Below are 23,565 nucleotides of genomic sequence, written 5' to 3'. Positions count from 1 at the left end.
GAAAGTTAATTTGAAACGCGATTTTTTATAAGTTAGCAGCTATTATCATGCATATTCAGAGTTGTTTTGTGAACTTTCAACATTCAACTATTAAACTAGAAAAACGGAAGATTTTGGAACGCATATAAAACTAATATTGAGCGTCGAAAGATTTTCCCGGTTTTTTCCCGATTCGCCTCTCAATCCCTAATCGCCCCATTTTACGGTACCTACAGTAGTTGTGGGTCATTGAATCATTGAACCAATATCAGCAAAGACGACGGAAGGAAAGAAGTTTAATGGACGAGAGAAGAAAGAAAATCCGGAGCCTGCAGTGGAGGACAGGCCTACCGGCCTACCCCAACCACCACTAGGAAGTCATGCTTCCACTTTTACTCATCATCGTTCATCTAAATGATATAATTTAAAGTTCTTGGTAGCAAAGTCCAATCTTTAAATCGCAGAGTGCAAGCAGTTACGAAATAATATACTATCTAACACACTTTATAAATTAGAATTAGTTACGTGGATGTTTTAGAATTTTAAATCGAAGTCACAGTTTTGTTATTTTGTTTTACTTCACAAATCGACCGATATTTTTTCACTTCTTCTTATGACACTTATTTTCACTGCTGTTTAAGTATATGTGAGTCGACTATTATCAAAGGCGGCAATCTGACTTTTGCCAATGATTGGTAAATCAGAAAAACGAATTATTGACTTTGTATTCCATTGGCAGTCACAAAACTCTTCGGAACGACATCTTAAATAAATAACAGGTTAAATAGTAACCTTTATTTAATGCAGGTTTTGAACCGTATTCTTTGAAGGAGACGATTATATTCAAATAAATCTGTATTGACATATCAATAATTTTTTTTGGTCCAAATGCACAGATTGCCGCCTTTGATAATAGACGACTCATGTTTTCTTTTGACGTGACAACGTCTTTTAATTCGATGGGGCCGGCTGCACGCACGAAAAAACATGACTCATGCGGCGTTACCTCGCTCTGAGGCGTTCCATTTAAGGCTTGAAGTGCGAGCGCGCAACGAGCGACAAAGAGGCACAATCGGCCTGCGCGTTCGGTAGCGTTCGACATCTGTCTCTCTCTCTCTCTCTCCTACTTGAGTGAGCGATGCATCCGCGTGGACAGCTGCTAAGCTGCTATACACTAATACATTTACATGTTTTCGTCAAGTATGAATATAACGTAGTGATTACTCGCTCAGTGAAAAAGTGAATGTGGTGTTAATTGTTTATAGCAACGATAATTGCGGCGGTAAAGGTAATGATTCTTTCGATATTAAATATATTGTCGAATATTCGTGCTTTCATCATTAAAATAAATAGCATCGGTCCGCTAGTGCAGCGATTGTAGGTTATGTATAATTGATAAAACTATAACAGTAAGTTAACAGAACTATTTCACGATGAGTAAAAAATCAATTGCTTTACTATTCGATCGAAATAATTATCGAGCGTAGCTATGATTTCAAAAAATTAAAATAAATGTTAAATCTTCCACATATAATAACAACGTATCTGAAATGACAGGTTGGACCAGCCAGCCGTCAAAGGGAACAATTTTCTCAATAAACACATTAAGGCGGGCTTTTTAAAAGCTAGAGTTACAAAATTTTTAATGATGTTTCCAAATTTTAAATTTAAGATTTATGAACAATAATTTCATCACAGTTTATTCTTATAATAAATTGTTTATTTAAAATTATTACTTTTTTACAACAAATTACAATTAAATTTGCAAACATAATTAAGTAACTAATTGAACAACAACTTTATTCAGTTTACTTGCTGAAAGAAGTAAATACAAAATTTATTGATATAAAATAATAAAATCAAAAATTAAATTTTAACAGTCGAGTAGAAATTTAAACAATAAATTTTATTCAAGTATTTTATAAATTTAAAATGATTTTCTGAACGAAGAATTTTATAGGGAGAATTTTTCTAAATTGTTTCGAACGACGATTCATTTTGCAGAACCGCTTACGATCGCACAATGGAAAAACAACCTGACGAACCAGAGGATTTCACAAATGAGCCACTACCTTCTATGAGTGTACCCATGGAGGTTGAAGATGCTGTAGCATCTACTTTAGCAACGCCATTCGCGCAGCCAATAATCTTTGCTTCAAAATCGAAAGCACAAAAACAACGTGAGTACAGACAGCGTATCGCAGCATCTAGAACTCCTGAACAGGCGGCTGCTGCAAGAAAATTAAAAAACGAAAGGCAACGCAAAAACAGATTACGCCAAGCTGCTAACTTGGCTCGATCTACCTCTGCGACGCCATTTGCAGAACCAATAACTGCTGCTCCAAAAACAAGGGCACAAATACAACGTGAGTACAGACAGCGGACTGCTGCATCCAGAACTCCTGCACAGGCAGCAGCTGCAAGAGAAGCACGTAATATAAGAGAGCGAAACAACAGATTATACCAAGCTGCTAACTTTGCTATTGCCAGTGGTTCTCTGGAAGCGACAACTACTTTTTTCTTAAATAATATTAACAGGTGGTACCACATGAAAACTTTAGTACTGGACAAGCTGAAGACACTTTATGCGGCAGATGATAAAAGTGAAAATGTATCTGCTAAGGACCGAATGTCCCAGATGGATTGGTTTATATTTGACTTTGCTCTCGTCCATGAGAAAATAGATCTAATTGGAAAAGTAAGTTGGCTGAATATCAAGTACAATACTAAAATAAAATTTTGGAAACTATTTGTACATACCCTACGTTTTTTTTTTTATTGCTTAGATGGGTGGACGAGCTCACAGCCCACCTGGTGTTAAGTGGTTACTGGAGCCCATTGACATTTACAACGCAAATACGCCACACACGTTGAGATATAAGTTCTAAAGTCTCAGTATAGTTACAAAGGCTGCCCCACCCTTCAAGCCGAAACGCATTACTGCTTCACGGCAGAAATAGGCAGGGTGGTGGTACCTACCCGTGCGGACTCACATGAGGTCCTACCACCAGTAAAAGTATAGAACTTCGTGATATCTAACTTTCAGGATGGTATGAGATGTCAAACTCAGGATCGTCAGCCGTTGATTGATCTCTTCGAGCTGGTTACGAAGTTTGACATAGAGGACAGGTCCGGAGACAGTCTGGCCGGCGCCTGGACTGCGGCCACCGCCCTCTACAACTCGAGGTAAGCTTAATGACGGCCTTCTGTTAAAACGCCTACGAAGCCTGGTCCTAACACTAATGAGCTCCTTCAACGGAAGGGGGACAGAGTCGTTATCGATGTGGTATGTCAATAGCCACCCATCTTGAGACATTAGTTCGCAGTCTCAGTTTTATTCTATAACAGATGGACTGTTCATCGTTCAAACTGTAACGTGTGTCTGCTTTGTGGCAGAAATAAGCAGGATTGTGGTACCTATTCGAGCGGGGTCACAATAGAACCTACCACCAGTACATTCGCAATTTTATAAACATTCCTTGTTTTTATAATACCAGAAATAGACAGTATGGTGGTATCTGACTGTGCGGACACACAAGAGTATACCAGTAAAATAGACCAGTATATTCTATTTTCTAAAATTAATAGTTCCTTTACAGGGGTTGTCAGTGCTCACCGATGCTACTGCAGAAGCGTTGGTATCAACTGAAGGAGATGACCAGGGAATCGCTATATGAGTACTGGTACGCCTCCCGCGAGAACTCTCCTTCGTCGGCCGAGTCTATACAAAGACCAACCAAATTACAGAGAGCTGTTGCCCGGAAGTAAGTTTACATTTCCACAGGTCTCAAGTTATGTTTGTCATTTCGCATACCCACGAGCGCGAGGTATGTAGGACTGGTCCATAGAGAAGTTTACGTCCATGGGAGGGAACACTACACTAGCCTAGGTCATGACGGAACGTATGCAACTTTTGTAACGAAGGGACAATTTACTTCGCTTGCAGATCATAGAGTAGAGTCGACCAAGTAGAAACGCGGCTCGGTCGCGTACTGACTTAATGTGGGGTCCGAATATCAACCCTGTGTCGAGGGGGACGCTTAGGTCTAGTGGTGGGAGGACCTCTTGTGAGTCCGCGCGGGTAGGTACCACCGGGCGGCGGTGCCTATTTCTGCCGTGAAGCAGTAATGCGTTTCGTTTTGTAGGGTGGGGCAGCCGCTGTAACTATACTGAGATCTTAGAACTTATATCTCAAGGTGGGTGGCGCATTTACGTTGTAGATGTCCATGGGCTCCAGTAACCACTTAACACCAGGTGGACTGTGAGCTCGTCCACCCACCTAACCAATAAGAAGAAAAAAAAGCTGTTTAGCCTTCGAAGCCGACGGTACGGGCTGGCCAAAGATTTTAATAGTGGGTATGGAGTTACCGCGCCTAACTCGTGACGAGATACTAGCAGTAGTTCGAGAGGGCGACCTCTTTTGAAGAGCATGGCTGTGTCTCAAGTTATGTTTGTCATTAAGCTGCAGAAAGAATACCCACCGTTGTGTTTTTCCATCACAATAACGGAGCTTTAAAACAAAATGATTTGTCATACATTGCTGCCTACCCCCCGGTCTAAACGAAACCGACCATCAAGTTAAACTTAAACAAATAGTACGATTAACGTATGTACGTACGTGACTTCTTTGTTTAATAAGCGGCCGGACACCAAAAAAGAAATATATAAATTTTAAACGCTAGTGGCGACATCCCTAATTAACGAACTGCCCGTCACCCGCGGCTCCGAACTGCCCGCAGACAGTGGCGGAGTGCGGCACTATACGAACATCACAAAGCAGTCAGTGGCGGTGTCATGAGGGGCACTTTTGAAAGATTCACGCGCGCCGCGCTCGGGCTTCGGCCGTTCGTTTTTTTCCATGAACAAATACCGCCAAAGGTTCTCTCCCTTTTCGGCATTTCAAGGTCGCTATATACCTGTCATGATAATGGGGGGTAACGCGTCCGCGGGTGGCAGGGAAGCTCTGCGCTCGACCTCCCTGTCGATGCTTTGAGTATTGGTGGTGCACTGCTCTTGCAGTGCATCGGCCAACGACTCTGCCTTTTCATCGTTATACGGCACCTTTGAGAGCTTTACGCGCGCCGCGTTCAGTAGTAGGTCCTGTTTAAACAAATACAGTCAACGGTTCTCTTTTGTTGCTATTTCATAACCGCGGTATATATGCCGCGGCATTCTTTTGGCGGCACAGGTTCAAAAGCGACGGTCGCATATTTTAACTCGTACATCGAGGACAAAAGAAGATTACCACTACACGTAACGCACATACCTGCCCGCTCTGGCGGACCGAATGGTAAACAGTCGCCGTCGCCCTAAACACGTCATTTCGGATCCTCCCGATCCACTAGCGCGGTCCACGATCAGCTTTTAGCTACCTCGAGCACCAGTCTCCGTTCTCGTCGAAAGGGTTCAGTGAATAAACGAACCGACAGACACAGCCCACTGAGTTTCTCACGGGTTCTTCTCAGTTGGCCGTATTTCCGATCCGGTGGTAGATTCTGCGAAGCACTGCTCTTGAAAAGTAATGTACTTATTCGAAAATGCGGAAATAATATCGAGGGATCAAAGGCCATTTAGTTTAGGCGACATATTTGCAATTTTACAGTAAGGTAAGAAACAAAAATATTATAACAAAAAAACTTCTTCAGCTATTTCAAGTAAACTTACTTCGAGTAAACTTATTTGAAGTTCAATTAAAAACATCGAACTGTTGATACTAATACCAAGTAAAACGGACCTTTAATTACAAAAGGTAAATGTCGCGTAGGTATTAACCGAAATGTCGCTTAAACCAAATAGCCTTGCACCCCACGATATCGCACGTTTAAAAAGACTGAAGTCAAAATTAACGAGTTAAGAGATTTTCTAATAAAACGCGTATTCATAGCGTAGACATTAATATAATGAGAGTAAGGAACGCGATATGAAATCGTAGAAGTAGTCGTTTTAATTACGCTAAATAAAATCGAATCATTGTAAAGTTTTTTTTCGCAAACCCAATCACTAACTCGCACCCTGGCACGACATCATACTAGAACTATTCGTTGTGTATTTTAGTTAGTTTAATTAGTATAGTGATCATTATTTTTGTATGAAAAAATAAGGACAAGGACAAAAAAAAAACGATTATTTGCGATTTTTTTTTTAATTTTTTTTACTCTATTTTCAATTTCAATTTATTAAAATTTATTTTCTATTTTTTTGTTGAATTTTATTTATATAAAATTCAACGTGTTTTTTAGTTTTTTGAACTATTACATATTTATTTTTCATTTTTTAGCTGAATTTCAATTTTTACAATATATTTTTTTTATATTGAATTGTCATCGGTCCTTAATAAGTATACCAAATTTCGAGTTAATCCGACGTTTCGAAGAGGGTCAAAAACATGTTCAAAGATTCCGTTACAAACACTTTTTTTTATTGTTTAGTGGGATAGACGAGCTCACAGCCCACCTGGTGTTGAGTGGTTACTGGAGCCCATAGATATCTACAACGTAAATGCCCCACCCACCTTGAGATATAAGTTCTAAGGTTTCAGTATAGTTACAACGGCTGCCCCACCATTCAAACCGAAACGCGTTACTGCTTTACGGCAGAAATAGGCAGGGTGGTGGTACCTACCCGTGCGGACTCACGAGAGGCCCTACCACCAGTAATTACCCAAATTATGATTTTGCGGGTTTGATTTTTTTCTCCTACCTACGCCGAAAGTTCGGTTTTCCTCCCGCTGTACAGGGAAGAAAGTGTAACTTTTCCTCCCTGGGTACTGACAAGTGCGCATGCGCGTTAGTGCTTACGTCGCTCTCACGCACCTAAAATTCTTCGCCGTTGTTGTGCTCGGGTAATTTGCAATATTGTGTTTAGTGTAAAAGTGAAATAAACAAAAGGCAATAAAATTTAATAGTGAAGTATTAAACAAAGATAAGTTCATCAGACAGTTCTTATTCAATTAGTAGTAGTTTATTTAAAAATAAAAATGGGTTGAATTGTTTTTTATGAGAATGGGTGGCTCCGCCCCCCCCTACCCCCCGCCCGGGCTTCGCCCCTGGACCCCGGCTCGGTACTCTACGAACTTTTGGCCTGGTAAGAGAAAAAATAGTATGTGCACCGCGGGAAAAAATGTGTATATGTACTATATTACACGATGTCATTCCTTCACCGTGAAAGTCAATCGTGAACATTTGTTAAGTACGTATTTCATTAGATAAATTGGTACCCGCCTGCGGGAATCGAACACCGTTGCATCGCTAGATACGAATGCACCGGACATCTTATCCTTTAAGCCACGACGACTGCATACGTCTGAAGCTGATAAAAGCGTATTAAAAACAGTACGAATACCATATTATTATGTATTAGTTATCATCTATAGCTACCTCGTACATTTTGACCCCAAATGACATCACTCCTAAAGTGTCGTTTGGCATTGCCGATGCTCACCAGCAGCAGTGGCTGGTCGAGATGATAGCGGTTCGTTTATCTCAACATAAAGAGCGAATCAATGGAATGTTCTATTCCAGATACCCGTCAATAATAACGAGTGCGTTTCCGGAATGGCGAGAACTGATCGAGAACAGACTTGTAATAATGTCTGAAGACTTCGTAAGTCTGAAATCTTAGTACCTTATGACTTGAATACTTATGATTTTGTTTCTTCTTACCGTCTGCGATTATCCTGTAGTATTAATCAGAATCTTTATCTTTCGTTCTATTCGATTGACTTATTTTCCGGCCCACCTGATGGTGAGTGGTTACCGTCGCCCATGGACTTCAGCAATGCCAGGGGCAGAGCCAAGCCGCTGCCTACCGTTACCGTCTCCGCCCCCTCGAGGAGGCGCCAGTCACGGTCACGGCGCGCGGCGGATGGAGATCCGAATGACACGTCTACGTGTGATTCCTCGTTCCACCGCACGCTGGTCGCGACCGGACCTCTGTTCAGAAGACAGACCGGTCGCAAAAGCGCACTCCGAGAGAAACTCGCCCCGCGAGTCCGTGTGGGTGGAGCCCCACGCCGTACCCTTAGCGTCGAGGTCCCCGCCAGTATCACTGGGCGAGACTCGAAGCGATGAACCAACGCTTCGAGCCCACCCAGGAACTGCTCGAACTCGGCGAGACTCCTGTTCGGAGTCCTGCCTTGCGACGCAATGGCAGCAGCAACTTTGACCTCCGCCAGCTTGACGGGCCTGTCTATGCGCATTGTTATATCATTTTGTTATTCTGTTAATGTGCTGAACAAGAAGCACATGTTAGTCTTTCATCACTCCACTAATTTGCTTAGACAAGCAGTATAGAGTAATATAAAAACGGAGGCGGCCTCGTGGGCCCCAGTCAGCGGGTCAATCACTTACACACTCAGTCAGCCAGTCTGTTTCTTAGTCTCAGTCAGTCAGACAGACAGTCACAGTGCAGAAAAGAAAGTTCAGTCGTAATGTTCAGTCGTTTCGCGTAGTGTCAGAATATAATAAAAGAACTGAAACAGAGGTGTTAAAGAAATATTTATTGTGAAGATTTTTTGAATAAAACATTGTTGTAGAAAAGGCTTTGTGTTTTTTAAAAAGACTGACGCCAGCCGCCTGTGGCCTAACAGCACTACCTTCGGGTCCGGCAGGCTTTTCCTACGGATGGGGAGCGTGCGTGTGCGAGAGGAGTTGGCTGATATGCGTGCGACCCTCGACGGTGTTGTTGGACGTCAGAGCAGTTTGATCTTCGCCATCCCCGTAAGAAGACATTCTGGAAGAAAAAAAAACATGATGATTTAGGAGCTGACGAGACAACTCGGGACCCTAGGGGATCGCGCCTCCAAGGTTGAGCGCGCGAGACCATTGCTGGTGCATGAGCGCCCCGTGCTCATACCATCGTCACGCGGAACGGTGCCGCCCTCAAAAGCCGCAGCGGCTGAAGTGAGTGCAGCACCCACGACGCGCGCGATGGCTAACTTGGCCACACCCGTCGCCCAAAACACGTCATCTCGGATCCTCCCGATCCACTAACGGTGCTTCTAGGTACTTCAAGCACCGGTCACCGTTCTCGTCGAACCCGTCGCTTGCGACGAAGGGCTCGACGATTAAATTAACTCCCAGACACAGCCCACTGAGTTTCTCGCCGGATCTTCTCAGTGGGTCGCGTTTCCGATCCGGTGGTAGATTCTGCGAAGCACGGCTCTTGCTAGGGTTCGTGTTAGCAACGTCATCAGGTTTGAGCCCCGTGAGCTCACCTACAAAAGTTAGGGTTACGCTGACAATAGCCTCTCAAGGCTCTCAGCTTAGGTAGGAAAAAAAAAAAAAAAAAAAGGCCACACCAGTCAAGTGTACTAGGAGTCGAACGCATGCCCAGCCCGCGAGGCCGCTGTCGGCCGCTTCTGCCCCGCTCCAACCTGCAAAGACAGAAACCCCGCAAAGCAGAAGAGGGGCATGAACGCCGCCAAGCCAGCGCAGACCCCCAGTCTCATCCACTAACACCCCCGCCCTGTCCAACATGAGCGAGGCGTGAACGACGGAGGTGAGGCGGGGTGGAAGGAAAACGCGAGCCTCGCTTGCCCCCGGCCCGTTCTTGCGGCCGCTGCTCCCCACACATTGGAGATTGCGGGTTGGCCGGCAGTCCACCGAGTGCACAGAGCCGCCCGACGCTCGAGACGTAATCACGGAGCCACGTCGGCGAACCGGTACCTCTCATATCTGGGGGCATTCTTCTGTAGCCGAAGCCGGGAGACATGGCAACCAGCGGCCTGCAGTTGTAGAAAATACAACGTCGGCTTACTCCCACCACAACGGGGCACAGGGTGCCTCAACTCGCGCTTCACCGGCGAACCGGTGCCGTCGGGAGCTGCCCTCTCCAGAAGGAGCACTCGTCAATTGGTGAAGGGCGGGAAAAAAAATGCTACAGATTCCATGTACTGCCTTTCACACCAACGTGTTTATTCTGAGAGAGCTTCATATCAAAACTAGACTTTCCAATATATGCCTTCGTAGGGTGCTGGAATTCTTCGGACATATTGCTCGTAAAGAGGGTCACAATCTAGAACAGCTGATTATGACAAGAAAGGTAGATGGCAAACGTCCCAGAGCACGCAGTCCCACGAGATGGTCGGACCAAATACGATCTTCTCTAAACATCAACTTCCACAATGCCCTTCATGAAACTAAGGATCGCAGCAGATGGAGGGAAATCGTACGGGAGAAACTGATGCAGCGGGGGAGTCACGACCCCCAGTAATGAGGAAAACGACGCGAGGAGGAATGGAGAGCCCGGTCCTCCCGCTCCTCCTAGTGCTGGTTTAGTCCTCGTCATGCACAATCTCTTTCGTTGCAAAGCCTAACTAAGCTATCTTAAATCTAACCTAATCCTAAACGTTCCGTCCACGACCGGGCTTAGGGCTATAGCTATGGCAACCACTCAACACCAGTTGCGCCGTGAGGCTGTCCACCCACTTAAGCGTTTAAAAAGTTACATCTTTTGATATGGGCCGCCCTTGTTTTTGCTACTACTCATATAACGACACCTTACGCAAAACATAATTCGAGGGTCAGCAGAAGAATAGTTAGTCCGTTGTGTTTAAATATTATTTATTACGAAACTTCTTTCATTATTACTGACCTTTTTTTATTGGTGGAACCGATTATCCTAATAGAACACTGCTTTCAGTTTTAGACTTGATATGCTCTTTGTGGGAAACCCTGAAAAGTATTAGTAGAAAATAATGCAGATCTCATCAGTTTAAATTTCATTCACAGGAAAAGGAGAATTGGATGAACAACGCGGAAGCTTCTATAGACACTGGCAAGTTTATCGATTTTTTTACACTTCAATGTTTACGTAATAACACTAACTATAGTGACAACGAAAGAGAGAGAGAGAGAGTAGTAAAAACCACAAAATGTAATTTACAGTACGAGATCCGGTTACAAGATTCTAGAACATTCAAGCAGATAATTAAAATTAAAATTTTGCACAATGTATTTATGAATAGAGGAGGTAGATATCGGATAATTTACCTAAGGCTGGGAATAAAAATCCGTATCATCTATTTCGACTTTATGTATGTAATAACTTGAATCATTTTTATTTCACAACTAGCGACCCGCCCTCGCTTCGCTTCGGAAACATTAAATTTTATTATTAGCTGAGTCCCGCGATGTAACCCGCGATTATTCTCGTACCGCGGGTGACGCCGCGAGGCAAAGCTAGTCTAGCTTAGGCTACTCTTTATATCATCAGCTACCTATCAGTGAAAGTCCCGTGAAAATCGGTCCAGCCGTTCCAGAGATTAGCCGGAACAAACAGACAGACAGACAAAAATTGTATAAAATGTTATTTTGGTGTATGTACCGTATATATATTCATATGCATGTAGTAAAAAGCGGCTATTTCAATATTAAAAACAGACACACCAATTTTATTTATATGTATAGAAGATTGATGTCCGTAAAAAAATATCGTAAAGATCCCAAGAACTTCGGATTGCTTTCGGAACTCTGAAGTTATACGAAAACGCAGTAGACGCGATAGTGTCGCCGGCCTAACTGAGTTGGGAGACTTCAAAAAGATCACGTGATCTGATCGAAATACAAACGCATAAGAACGCCCCGCCAGTGCGGCAATATTGCTCTGACAATAGTGGCTTATCAAACGGCTTCTTTTGTTTTTGCAATAAAGGTGAAATTGAGTAACATAAATACGTCATAATAAGTTGGGAATTTGTATTTTTGAACCATATAGACTAGTCAACTAGCATAGTTAAATATCCACGTTCACTAGAACCAAATAGTGTTTATTTTTGTTTAATGGGAATGGGATTTTAAATTTCGCTAAAACAAAAAATTAGGACAGGCAAATTAGTTTCAAACTCTCAGGATGTGTGCAGCAATGGTCATTAAGGCTGCACGGTACTGTAACAGTCCATTCTCTGGAGATTAATAATGTCTAAACATTAGTAAAAACACTAATTGACATTAATGACTACGTTAAATTCTAAGTGAAATATCATCTGACATGGTAATTCATTCTTCCAGAATCTCAACCAGACTTAGAAGTCATTGAACCTTTCATAGAAACGATAGATGTGGACCAAGATTTGGACAGCGAAACAAGGAAGCTCGGGAGAAGAAGCGACGAGAACACAGAAACCAATGGAATGATTATTGAAATAAAATCCGAACCTAGAGATTTTGAAGATCTGGCTGAGCCATTACAAACTATCAAAATACCATTACTTTTAAACACCGGGAAAACAGAACAATTGATCGAAAATGAAACATACAATACTGTTTCTGGTGAAGATGTGGTGAAGACTGACAAAAATATAAACATTACCCCTACTCTTGATTACCTTCGCGAAACAATCGAAAATTCAAATGAAGGGAAAGCTAAACTAATTGAGGAAATAGTACCGAAAATTGCTGGTGTCTACGGCAACGTGCATGATTGTCAAGAAAGTAAAGATCCACGAGCTACAAAAGTATGTGAAGGTAAACCAATGATTGTAGAAGAAACTAAATGTTACCAAGATGCAACCAACAATGTGTCTAATGCAGAAGATATACAAGAAAAAGTGTTGCAAGACACAAATATAATATTAAAGTCTGAAATAGAAGAACACTTGCAATTAAATATTTTTGATAACGTAATAGAATTTGCTGACAACAATGTCCAGTCTATTGGAAATGATCATGTAAATACAGGTGAGTTTAAATTTGCACCACTTCCAGTAAATGAAACATACATATTTGGTTTTAGTTTACAAATTAGTTGCATTTCTGCGAATTTAACATTTATGTACGCAGTATAACATATTTAACAGATAATTATGATATTAGGATTTTGAAAAGCTTTTTTTACATCATTTCAATTTAGTCCTCAGCGTATTACATAATATAACGGCAGTCTTTCAGATAATAATTATTTACTATTGCAGCTCACATTATTCAGACCAAAAATGATTTGACTGTACAAAGTCAGTTAAGTTGTGAACATGGAAATAGTACACCAACTTTTGAATCGAAATGTTTCAAGCGTCTCTTTGATCTGAAAGAAGATGAAATGAAAATGTCAAAAAACAATCCGCACGCTTGTAACGAAAATGACAGTTTAAAACAACTGAACATTTCAGAAATAGAAACTGATGTTGATAAAATTACGAATCGAAATAATTTTGACATCAGTAATACAATGAACAACACTTTGTTCTTAGAAAGTAAAACTGGTGCACAAAGCGAAAATAGAACCGATGATAGTATGAAAGTGAAAATGTCTAGTCACTTGTTTCATAAACCCCGAAATCGTTCGTATGATCCTACACAGCTTTGCAAGAATCCGGACTTTAACAAGAAGTTGAAAAGATTAACGGATGCATTCTTAAGTTCGCCGCGTAACAGGGTACTGCTCAATGCTTGCAGGCCGATCACTGTTGATGTAATGAAGGCGATTGAATCCAAACTGTTCAACGGTACAGTGTACTTGAAGGACTGCGACCAACTGAACTCGAATGTTCCAGACCGCGGCGACGTTAGCGACACTGCGACGCGAGTTCCTTCAACAATCGCTTCCCGGAGCTCTACAAATATTCGTTTAGTCAATCCTGATCATTTAATGCCGCTATCGAAATGTTACACATCGAATTTAACACAAGAAAGTTGTGGTGATGCGATGGAGATAAACAGGAAGATCAATCAACCAGATATAACAGAAGTTCCTTGCTCAAATCAAAGTTGGCTGACAATTGAAGTACCTCCCCTGACCGTGCGAACTAATAATGAAAGTATAGCTGCAACTCCAGAACTCAAGTCAAACCTATCGTGTACAGTGAAAGAAACCGGTATTTCGTCCAAAAAGAAACCAAGAGAAGAACTTTCAGTTGTGAACGATTGTTTTCTTACCCACGACATCCTCAACAAAATTTTAGTAAAAATGGATGAAGATGAACATAATTCTTCCAGAGTCACGTTTGGTATATCATCTCAGATACTAAAGCCAAACACAAAACATACCATGTTTAAGAAAAACAACAGTATTCCCGATGTTGAAATACAACCCTGCAGGTCTGCTGCACAAAATACAACAAAAATTGTGTCAGCTGTCGAACTGTTGAGTGAGCGAAATTATTCCGCGGCGAATGACAGCCCTATCACGGCAGACAACATCGTAGTCGACAGTGAAAGTCAAATCGTTAAACCGGTATTCGCGCAGGAATTATACCAGACCGACAAACATGCAATTATAAATAAGACATCTGACGTAAAAACTCTAGTGATAGAGCCAATCTTCAACCATGTTGCCGAACAGTCTAAACAACTTATGTTTATGGTGTCACTTGCGTCTCAACAAATATTAGATAAACGGAAAGAAATAGATTAATCTCCTGATTTTATCATTGAAAACAACTACTACATCACTGAAAAGATCGTAAAAGTTGATGCAATTTCTAAGCCTAATCAAAGTGTAAATAATGCAAACCCTCCCCACACAAGAAGCATATTGGGTCACACACGTAAACCACGTGTAATAGTACATTGTGCACCAAGGGAGAAAAGTAGGACATTTCCTCCCGCGTGTAAAATTGCCACCCGAGCCGAAGTTAGACTTTCTTCCCTGTACAGCGGGAAGAAAACCGAACTTTCGGCGTAGATAGAAGAAAAAAATAATAGTGATATACCCTAACGAGACTGAAATTGTGTTTGATCGGAATACAGTTATGTAAATATCTATATATTAATACGTGATGTAAAAACTTTGTATCCCTTTTACGAAAATTGCGCGGACGGTGGGGTATGAAATTTTCCACACTTATAGAGATTATAGAGAAGAAATGTACAGTGTTAATAATTTTTTTAAATAATGCATAAAATATACAATAAATCAATAAAGAAAACATTACACACACTACCATGTATTTGACGCACACACGCATGCATACTATTTATTTATTGTCAAATTTTTGTTCTTGACGTCTGTGGTCAAATTGAGAATAGATTAAATATTGTTTGTCTTTATTTAATTTTTTTCTATAGTGTTGTATTCTTGCCGAAATTTGTGATTTATGAAATAATCTTTGAAAATAGAATCATAATAGAGTACAAGCTTACAATTTCAATTAAATATAGTCGAATTTCGACTACTGCGGGACCACTAGTACCAATTAATTGTTATGGTACAAATCCCAGACGTCACGCCGGTCGTCGAATTGGATACATAACAAATCAACACACTACTTGTTGTCAAGTCGGCACTGTAACAAATCACCGAAAATAGAAAAAAATCTTCCTGTATTCCAAACTTAATTTATGAATATTAATGACATAATCAATAGTAATATGTATATAAATCTATAGTGGTTTTTACGGATTTTCCGTTATAACTACTGAACCATGCATCCGATTGACTTGAAACTTTGTAATCCATGTAGAAAATACATGTACTTAATGGATTCTTCTTCTTCTTCTTTGTCGTTTCCTCATTACTGAGGGTCGTGACCACCTTGGTCCAGTTTTTGCACCAGCTTCCTCCAATGTTACCTGTATTCGGCCTGCTTAATGGCGCCCGGGACGCTGGTTTTTGTGGCCTCCTTGACAGTGTCCGTCCACCTGGTTGGCAATCTTCCTCGACTTCTCTTTCCTTCCACGTTTTTCTTTTTTTTTTTATTCAGTCAGTATAGTTACAACGGCTACCCCACCCTTCGAACCGAAACGCATTACTGCTTCACGGCGGAAATAGGCGGGGTGGTGGTACCTACCCTTGCGGACTCACAAGAGGTTCTACCACCAGTGATTACGCAAATTATAATTTTGCGGGTTTGGTTTTTATTACACGATGTTATTCCTTCACCGTGGAAGTCAATCGTGAACATTTGATGAGTACGTATTTCATTAGAAAAATTGGTACCCGCCTGCGGGATTCGAACACCGTTGCATCGCTACATACGGACGTCTTATCCTTTAAGCCGAATTTACATTACGAAATTAGTGGCGTGAAATTAATTTCGTGACATTAGTTTTACTAACAGTTTCACGTGTAATTTAATACTTTCGTAATGCATGCATTAGTTCATGCATGGAAATTAGTTTCGTGCCCTGCGCGATTTTTTGGTGAAATTAATGTCATGCAACTAATTTCATAGTGTAAACGCGACGTGAAACTAATGTCGCGAAAGGGCCTGCGCTGTGCGGACGTGTGTATTGTTAGTTCCGACGCGCTTCAAACGTTGAAAATGGCAAACCAACGATGGAGTACAGATAAAAATATAGATCTTATTAATGAATATCAGCGACAACGGTGTCTCTGGGACCCGAAACACCTACAGTAAAAAAGCAAAATTATATTCACTCATTCGATAATAGTTTTTATAACTCTCAGGATCTTCATCTGCTAATTCAGAGACTAATTTCATTGCACCTAAATGCCTTCTTGTTGACCATCCTCGAATCTACCAACCTTTTTTTTCTTGATAGTCTTTTTTTTAAGTTTATAGGTATATAAGCATTTCTTTAGCTACATTGAATATAGCATATAGCATAGAATTTAGCTTTGATGGTGATGGCGCCATGGTTACTGCGATACTGTGGATTTCGCGACACTAATTTTTTGACGAAATTACTTTCGCATACATCGAAACTACTTTCGTGAAACTGAGCTCAACATGCATGACACTAATTTCGTAATGTAAACTCGGCATTAGGCCACGACGACTTCAGTGTCCACGTGACCTACAACTATTAATTTTTCAAAGTTCTCAGGATTTTGTCGGGCCACGTGTCCGAAGTACTTGAGGAGACGCTGCATACAGATCGTAGATAGACGGGTCTTGACGTTTAGTTTCGAGAGAATTGACACATTTGTACGGCGCTCCGTCCATGATACGCCCAACATTTTGCGCCAACACCACATTTCAAATGCGTCAATTCTCAATCGGGTACGGGCCTTGAGGGTCCACGTCTCCGAAGCGTACAAGAATATGGAGAAGATAAGGGTTCTCATGAGCTTTATCTTAGTTTTTTTGCTTATGCTGCGATTTCTCCAAATCTTCTCCAATCGCTTCACGGCTAGTATTTATATCAGTGTTGGACTCCCTAATAATAATGACAACAAATAATAATGTTAATTTTAAATGAACAGCGAAGCGAGCGAGTATGGCTATCTATACCAATATTATAAAGCTGAAGAGTTTGTTTGTTTGATCGCGCTAATCTCAGGAACTACTGGTCCGATTTGAAAAAATATTTCAGTGTTAGATAGCCCATTTATTGAGGAAGGCTATAGGCTATATAACATCACGGTAAGACCAATACAAGTGGAGCACCAATAAAGAATGTTTCAATATCTATACTAATATTATAAAGAGGAAAGATTTGTTTGTTTGTTTGTTTCGAATAGGCTCCGAAACTACTGGACCGATTTGAAAAATTCTTTTTCCATTAGAAGCCGACATTGTCCCTGATGAACATAGGCTACTTTTTTTAAAAAAAAAATTATTTTATTTTTTTGGGTTCATGTGTGTTTTAATGTTTCCGAAGCGAAGCGAGGGCGGGTCGCTAGTATTTATGAAATCTCATAGTACTTTCTGTACCTTCATTGTGATTTTCATTTAATTTAAAACTTTAATGTACAAAACAGTTTATTTAGATCTAAACATGTACATAGTGTTCCAAATCGTGTACATAGTTATGTCAATAATAAAGGCAAGCAATATGTAAAATACTTTTAAATTGTGATAATTATATCTAAATATTGTAATTTAAGTAACTAATACTACAAGTCAATATTTGAAATTACCTATTTAGCTTAGATGATAATAAATATATAAAAAATATTGAAGACCTGGTTTGTTTAATATAAAATATACCAAGCAGGGTGCAGTATCTCATCTGCCTTCTAAAGCAAAGGCTTACTTTAACAATTTATTTTTTTTGTTTCTTATGTAATGAATTTTTTGTGAGCGAGTGTGTGTCTTGCAATGAAGTAATAATGTGTTAAGATTTGAATGGTGGGACAACTATTTTAATTTGTAATGAGACTTGTAACGCATATTTCATGATGAATGGTGTAATGTTGTGTGATGTTTGATGTGTATGTGCTACAATGACTTGAAATGATTATTTTGCGGGTTTGGCCACATGAACTCACAATACTCTCGGATCACAAGTAGATACTAGACAAGGTATCTAATCGATACGGATTTTGAAATGGACATAACTTCGACCTCATGTGTCAAAGTAGGTGTTGACGGTAGTTGTAGTGAACTGCATAATATCAGTCAGTCGTGTCAAATCTGTTTTAAAATGCACAGTAGGTATGTATAGTTTAACATTAATTAATTAGTTGTGCTGAGGCCGAATCACACCCGTAGTTTTTCTTTTATTGCTTAGATGGGTGGGCGAGCTCGCAGCCCTCTTGGTTAAGTGGTTACTGGAGCCCATAGACATTTACAACTTAAATGCCGCCACCCACCTTGAGAAATGAGTTGTGAGGTTTCACCTTTGAAAGTACAACGGCTGCCCCGTCCCTCAAACCGAAACGCATTACTGCTTCACGGCAGAAATAACTTACCTGTGCGGACTCACAAGAGGTCCTACTGCCAGTAAATACGCAAATCCTCATTTTTGTGAGTTTGATTTTTATTACACGATGTTATTCCTTCACCGTGGAAGTCAATCGTGAACATTCGTTAAGTACCTACGTACTTTATTAGAAAAAATTATACCTGATCATTGTGAGTGATTTCAATTTTTTTTTTTAATTAAACTGTGTACCAATTAATTGCTCCTTCAGTATTTATAATTGTTTTTTTCACGATCAAAACCGCGTAGAAAAGTTTAAGCATTATACTAGTTGACGCATGCGCAGTACCTACACATATTTTGCATACATATATTCAACTAATAATTAAACAAAAAATGAGTAATTACAAAAGAAAACAAACGGATTTTATATAAAAACAATCGAAAATGAATATTTACGAGTCATTAAGGATGAAAAAATATAAAAAATTGCAATCGGGGCTAACTTGAAGCTATATTTTTTAACTATTTTTTTTTAATAAATAAATGCAGAACAAACAATTACTAACAGCGAACAATCAAGAACAAACGAATTAATAGAAAAAAAGTCGAAAAAGGAAAAAAAAATGTTTTTTGAGGAGCTAACTTCAGTCACCTCTACATTTTCCCATCCACTAAAACATAGATAATAGACTTATTATTTTAAGAACACTATAGATTAGATTTAAGTGTATAATCTATGGATTAGATTAGAACCATGGAAACTGCGGACTTTTTGGCGGGAACGCGAGGAGTGAAGTTGTGTGATTTGTTTTAATTTGTCTATTTAGTGTTTCTTCAGGTTTAAATGTGTAATAACGGTGGTTTATTAACTGTTTAATATCTGTAAAAGTGCACAAATGTTGGAAAATGAAACAAAAACGCTGGACTCAAATTCTCGGGACCCTCCAAAAAGTCCACGGAAAAAATCTTAGTAAATGACCACCGTTTTACTAAGATTATATTTCATCCCATATCATCTCATTTCATTTAATTTCATCCCAGTTGATTAATGTCTCAAATTAATCATCTTCATTTCATTTCACTCCATATTGACATTTTTCATAAAAATAAGAATATAAATTAAAATAAGACATGACTTAAAGGTCTTAGCTACCAGGTCATAAAATACCTTACCATGGAAACTGCAACGCTGTGCAACAAAAACTTAGAAAAGTTAGTTAGTAAAATTGAAAATAAATACAAGTGAATTCACTAATTACACACGTTAATGTACAATGTACATGTGATGAGATTGTTCATTATTAACATACATTACTTACAGCAGTAGGGCAACAGTAAAATCGAACGCTGAACGTCAAAGAGAGTATCGAAAGAGAAAAAAAATTGAAAAACAGCAACAGAGTGCGAAAAAAAATCCCAAAACAAACAAAAAAAGTTACAAAGTGAAAAGTTTATTATAGCCAGGTATATATGATGTATCTTTCTCATGAACAATAAATGAATTATAGACATATTTTTATTATCCTTCTATCTATTTCCGTATTATGCAAGAACAAAATAAATTAATTTTTGAAGTGAAACTTCTTTAGAATCGTTGTGATTTCAAACCGGATGCAACGGAAAAAACGTCAGGTAAGAGACACAAATACAAAAATGTGTAGGATGAAGCCAGCAAAGAATGAGACAGAAATATACATACTATTTTATATTATCGGTCTCTCCTCTTTGTGCCATACTTCGTAGCGTCCCCACTCCCGTCTTCTAAGCACAGTCGCCTGTAATTAGCACTGAAGTAGGAAACCTATGGAAATGAAACGTCAACAAAAAATTCGTGCCACTGTGACGTCATCTGGCCACAAAACATGGCGGTTTTAGTGCTGCCCAGAAGATTTTAATGTTAGTAGGTTTTATCGATAAACGTTCTTGTCTCATTTTATTTTAAATATTGTTGAGTATGAATGTATTTGTAGAATTTATACTTTAATAGGAAGTAAGTATATTGTTATGTGCAAAGATGATGTGATTTAGATATTATGTGAAATCTAAGACCAGTTCGTGCTTCAAATTTGGCAAGTAAACGATATGACGATTTTTAAAATTTGCTACACTGATTTTATAAAGTTGTCGTTTGCCGCAAAACATAAAGATATGGCGTAGTACAGTGCCATCTGCCCATTTCTAGCATGTTGAATGTTATCGTATTCGTTAATAAAATTACAAACGGCATTCCTTGTGACTTCCTCTCTAAAATCACTTAATTATTAAATATTTAACGAATTTACAATAGTGTTTTACTCACTGCGGAATAAAACTATTTTATTTAAATAGACATAACAGAATGTCTAAATATGTTTTGATGACATATTTTAAAGAGGTATTTATGATTAGTGTCATGATCAATAGATTCCGACCGAAAAATGGTGTCCGATTTTTCGGATGAGGGCTCCATAATGAATTTAAATATATATAGATAATAGTTTTGGGGCATCGACTTTCTTGAGATTCTATAAAATATGTTTTAATTATTATTTTTGTATGCTTAAGCATGATAAAGTAAGAAAATTTATATAAGCAATCTTATTAAATCGATATCAAAGTCAATAAATAATGTACAACCAATGAAGTAGGAAACCTATGGAAATGAAACGTCAACCAAAATTTCGTGCCACTGTGACGTCATCTGGCCACAAAACATGGCGGCTTTAGTGCTGTACAAAAGATTTCAATGTTATCAGGTTTTATCGATAAACGTTCTTGGCTCATTTTATTTTAAATATTGTTGAGTATTATTTATTTGTAGAATTTATACTTTAATGGGAAGTAAGTAGGTATATTGTTATGTGCAAATATGATATGATTTAGATGGGTGAAATCTAAGACAAGTTCGTCCTTCGAATTTGCCAAGTAAACGATATGATGATTTTTAAAAGTTGCTACACTGATTTTATAAAGTTGTCGTTTGCCGCAAAACATAAAGATATGGCGTAGTTCAAAGCCATCAGCCCACTTCTAGTATGCTAAATGTTATCGTATTTTGAGTACGTTTTTTTCTTAGACTATTACAATCTATTTTAATTGTTTTGCTGACTCTAAAGTCCGTAACATACTACCGCAGCGCACCCCAAGGAAGGTGCGCCGCACCATTTGAATCACTTTCGCTTGAGAGTGATTCAAATTTTAAACTTATCAAGGGACCGCGTGAAAAAAAAAACACCTACAGAACATTTATTCATTAATTACAGACGTCATTCCTTGTGACTTCCTCTCTAAAATCACTTAATTATTAAAAATTTAACAAATTTACAATAGTGTTTTACTCACTGCGGAATAAAACTATTTTATTTAAATAGTTCCGAAGAGATTTTGTCGGTAGCCTTTTTCCCGAAATATCTAAACAGAATGTCTAAATATGTTTTGATGACATATCTTAAAGTGGTATTTATGATTAGTGTCATGATCAATAGATTCCGACCGAAAAATGGATTTTTCGGATGAGGGCTCCATAATGAATTTAAATACATATAGATAATAGTTTTAGGACATCGACTTTCTTGAGATCCTATAAAATACGTTTTAATTATTATTTTTGTATATTATAAGCATGATAAATTATGAAATTTTATATAATCAGTCATATTAAATCGATATCATAGTCAATAAATAATGTACAACCCAAAACAGACGGCCGAACTGACGTGACAATGACATTTGGCGCGCTAAACATGGCGGATTTTCGGCCTCATTAGACGGAGACGGAGATATTTACGTATATTCATGTTTCATTTTATGTACGCACTGAAATACTGTTATATTGTTTTCCTGCGAGCTAAAGTGCTGAGTAAGAACGAGATAGATATATGTTTATGTATGTGCCTTCAAAATGGGTGCTATTTGTATAAGCAATTGTACGTATAGAACAATATGTCGTGTCCCTACTATATAGGTCTATGTGTACAACCCAAAACAGACGGCTGAACTGACGTGACAATGACATTTGGTGCGCTAAACATGGTGGATTTTCGGCCTCATTAGACGGAGACGGAGACGGAGACATTTACGTATATTCATGTTTCATTTTATGTACGCACTGAAATACTGTTATATTGTTTTCCTGCGAGTTAAAGTGCTGAGTAAGAACGAGATAGATATATGTTTATGTGTGTGCCTTCAAAATGGGTGCTATTTATATAAGCAATTGTACGTATAGAACAATATGTCGTGTCCCTACTATATAGGTCTATGGTAATTAGTGAGCCAGAGCGAGAAAGCAGATGTCGGTGTGTATGTATATTGCACACTGTTTAATACTTGCTTGTATTTGAGCATTTAACGCTTCGCTAGAAGTAATAGTGTTCTGTGGTGAAAACTACGTGAGCTAATTAGGAGTGGGTGATATAAATCGTATATAGATTCAATATCTATATATCGCAGCAATATCGTTGAATCCGATATCGCCCCGCACGAAATCTATATATCGATATCAGCCGATACACGATATTGCTCGATGTGATGCGCATCGCCATATCGTACCGATTCGTGAATCGAAATCTATATTTCGATATCAGCCGATACACGATATTGCTCGATGTGATGCGCATCGGCATATCGTACCGATTCGTTAATATCAGCAATATTCGTTTGGTTCGTATCGAATCGGCCAGAGTGAGTGAGCGCACGATAGAGATATCATGTGATGAATGAAACAGAAGCAGGCATTATCCATACAATTGTAAACCTTATATTTAAGTCCATATGTCTGTAAATTGTTCTTAGCGTATCAGCAGGATACAATTAAGGAAATAAGTTTCAACTTTCGACCCTAACTTGAATGCAGTATAGCCTATTTGCATCGTTGAATTTAATTTCACGCGCTTTGACCTTGAACTACAATTTTTGGACAAGTGTTTATAAATACTTAAAAGTTTTTTGTGTTTGATTTTTAAAGTACACATTTTTCTATTTTTAGTTGAATCCAAATAATTGTGTTTATTTCTTGTGTTTGTATTAAACTTTTGAAATCTACACTCTTTTGGTATATTTTGTAATTTTAAATTAAGACACAAAATACTAAAAACTGAAAATAATGTAGCCAGTCCTA

At 39.0% G+C, this 23,565-nt stretch overlaps 1 protein-coding gene and 1 long non-coding RNA gene across 3 annotated transcripts; one reads left to right on the top strand and one right to left on the bottom strand.

The window, feature by feature from the left end:
• The first annotated feature begins 223 nt into the window (after nucleotides 1-223).
• Nucleotides 224-17,781, top strand: LOC134200748 (uncharacterized). The gene is made up of 8 exons (XM_062674357.1): nucleotides 224-1,267; nucleotides 1,984-2,677; nucleotides 3,026-3,165; nucleotides 3,579-3,743; nucleotides 7,500-7,581; nucleotides 10,710-10,755; nucleotides 11,988-12,656; nucleotides 12,890-17,781. The coding sequence occupies exons 2-8, from the start codon at nucleotides 2,003-2,005 to the stop codon at nucleotides 14,326-14,328; spliced, it is 3,216 nt and encodes a 1,071-aa protein (XP_062530341.1). The 5' UTR covers nucleotides 224-1,267; nucleotides 1,984-2,002; the 3' UTR covers nucleotides 14,329-17,781.
• LOC134200753 (uncharacterized) lies at nucleotides 8,456-18,819 on the bottom strand. Of its 2 annotated transcripts, none has more exons than XR_009975801.1 (3): nucleotides 18,668-18,819; nucleotides 10,573-10,652; nucleotides 8,456-8,709 (listed from the first exon to the last, which is right to left on the bottom strand). It is a non-coding gene; the product is annotated as an uncharacterized LOC134200753 (long non-coding RNA). The 2 variants fall into 2 exon arrangements; XR_009975800.1 differs by having other exon boundaries at nucleotides 18,514-18,793.
• Between the last annotated feature and the right edge of the window lie 4,746 nt (nucleotides 18,820-23,565).

The sequence above is a fragment of the Bombyx mori genome, chromosome 20 (assembly GCF_030269925.1).
Source record: "Bombyx mori chromosome 20, ASM3026992v2".
NCBI lineage: Eukaryota > Metazoa > Arthropoda > Insecta > Lepidoptera > Bombycidae > Bombyx > Bombyx mori.
Note: the sequence above shows the minus strand (reverse complement) of the source record. Positions and strands in the feature narration are given on the sequence as shown.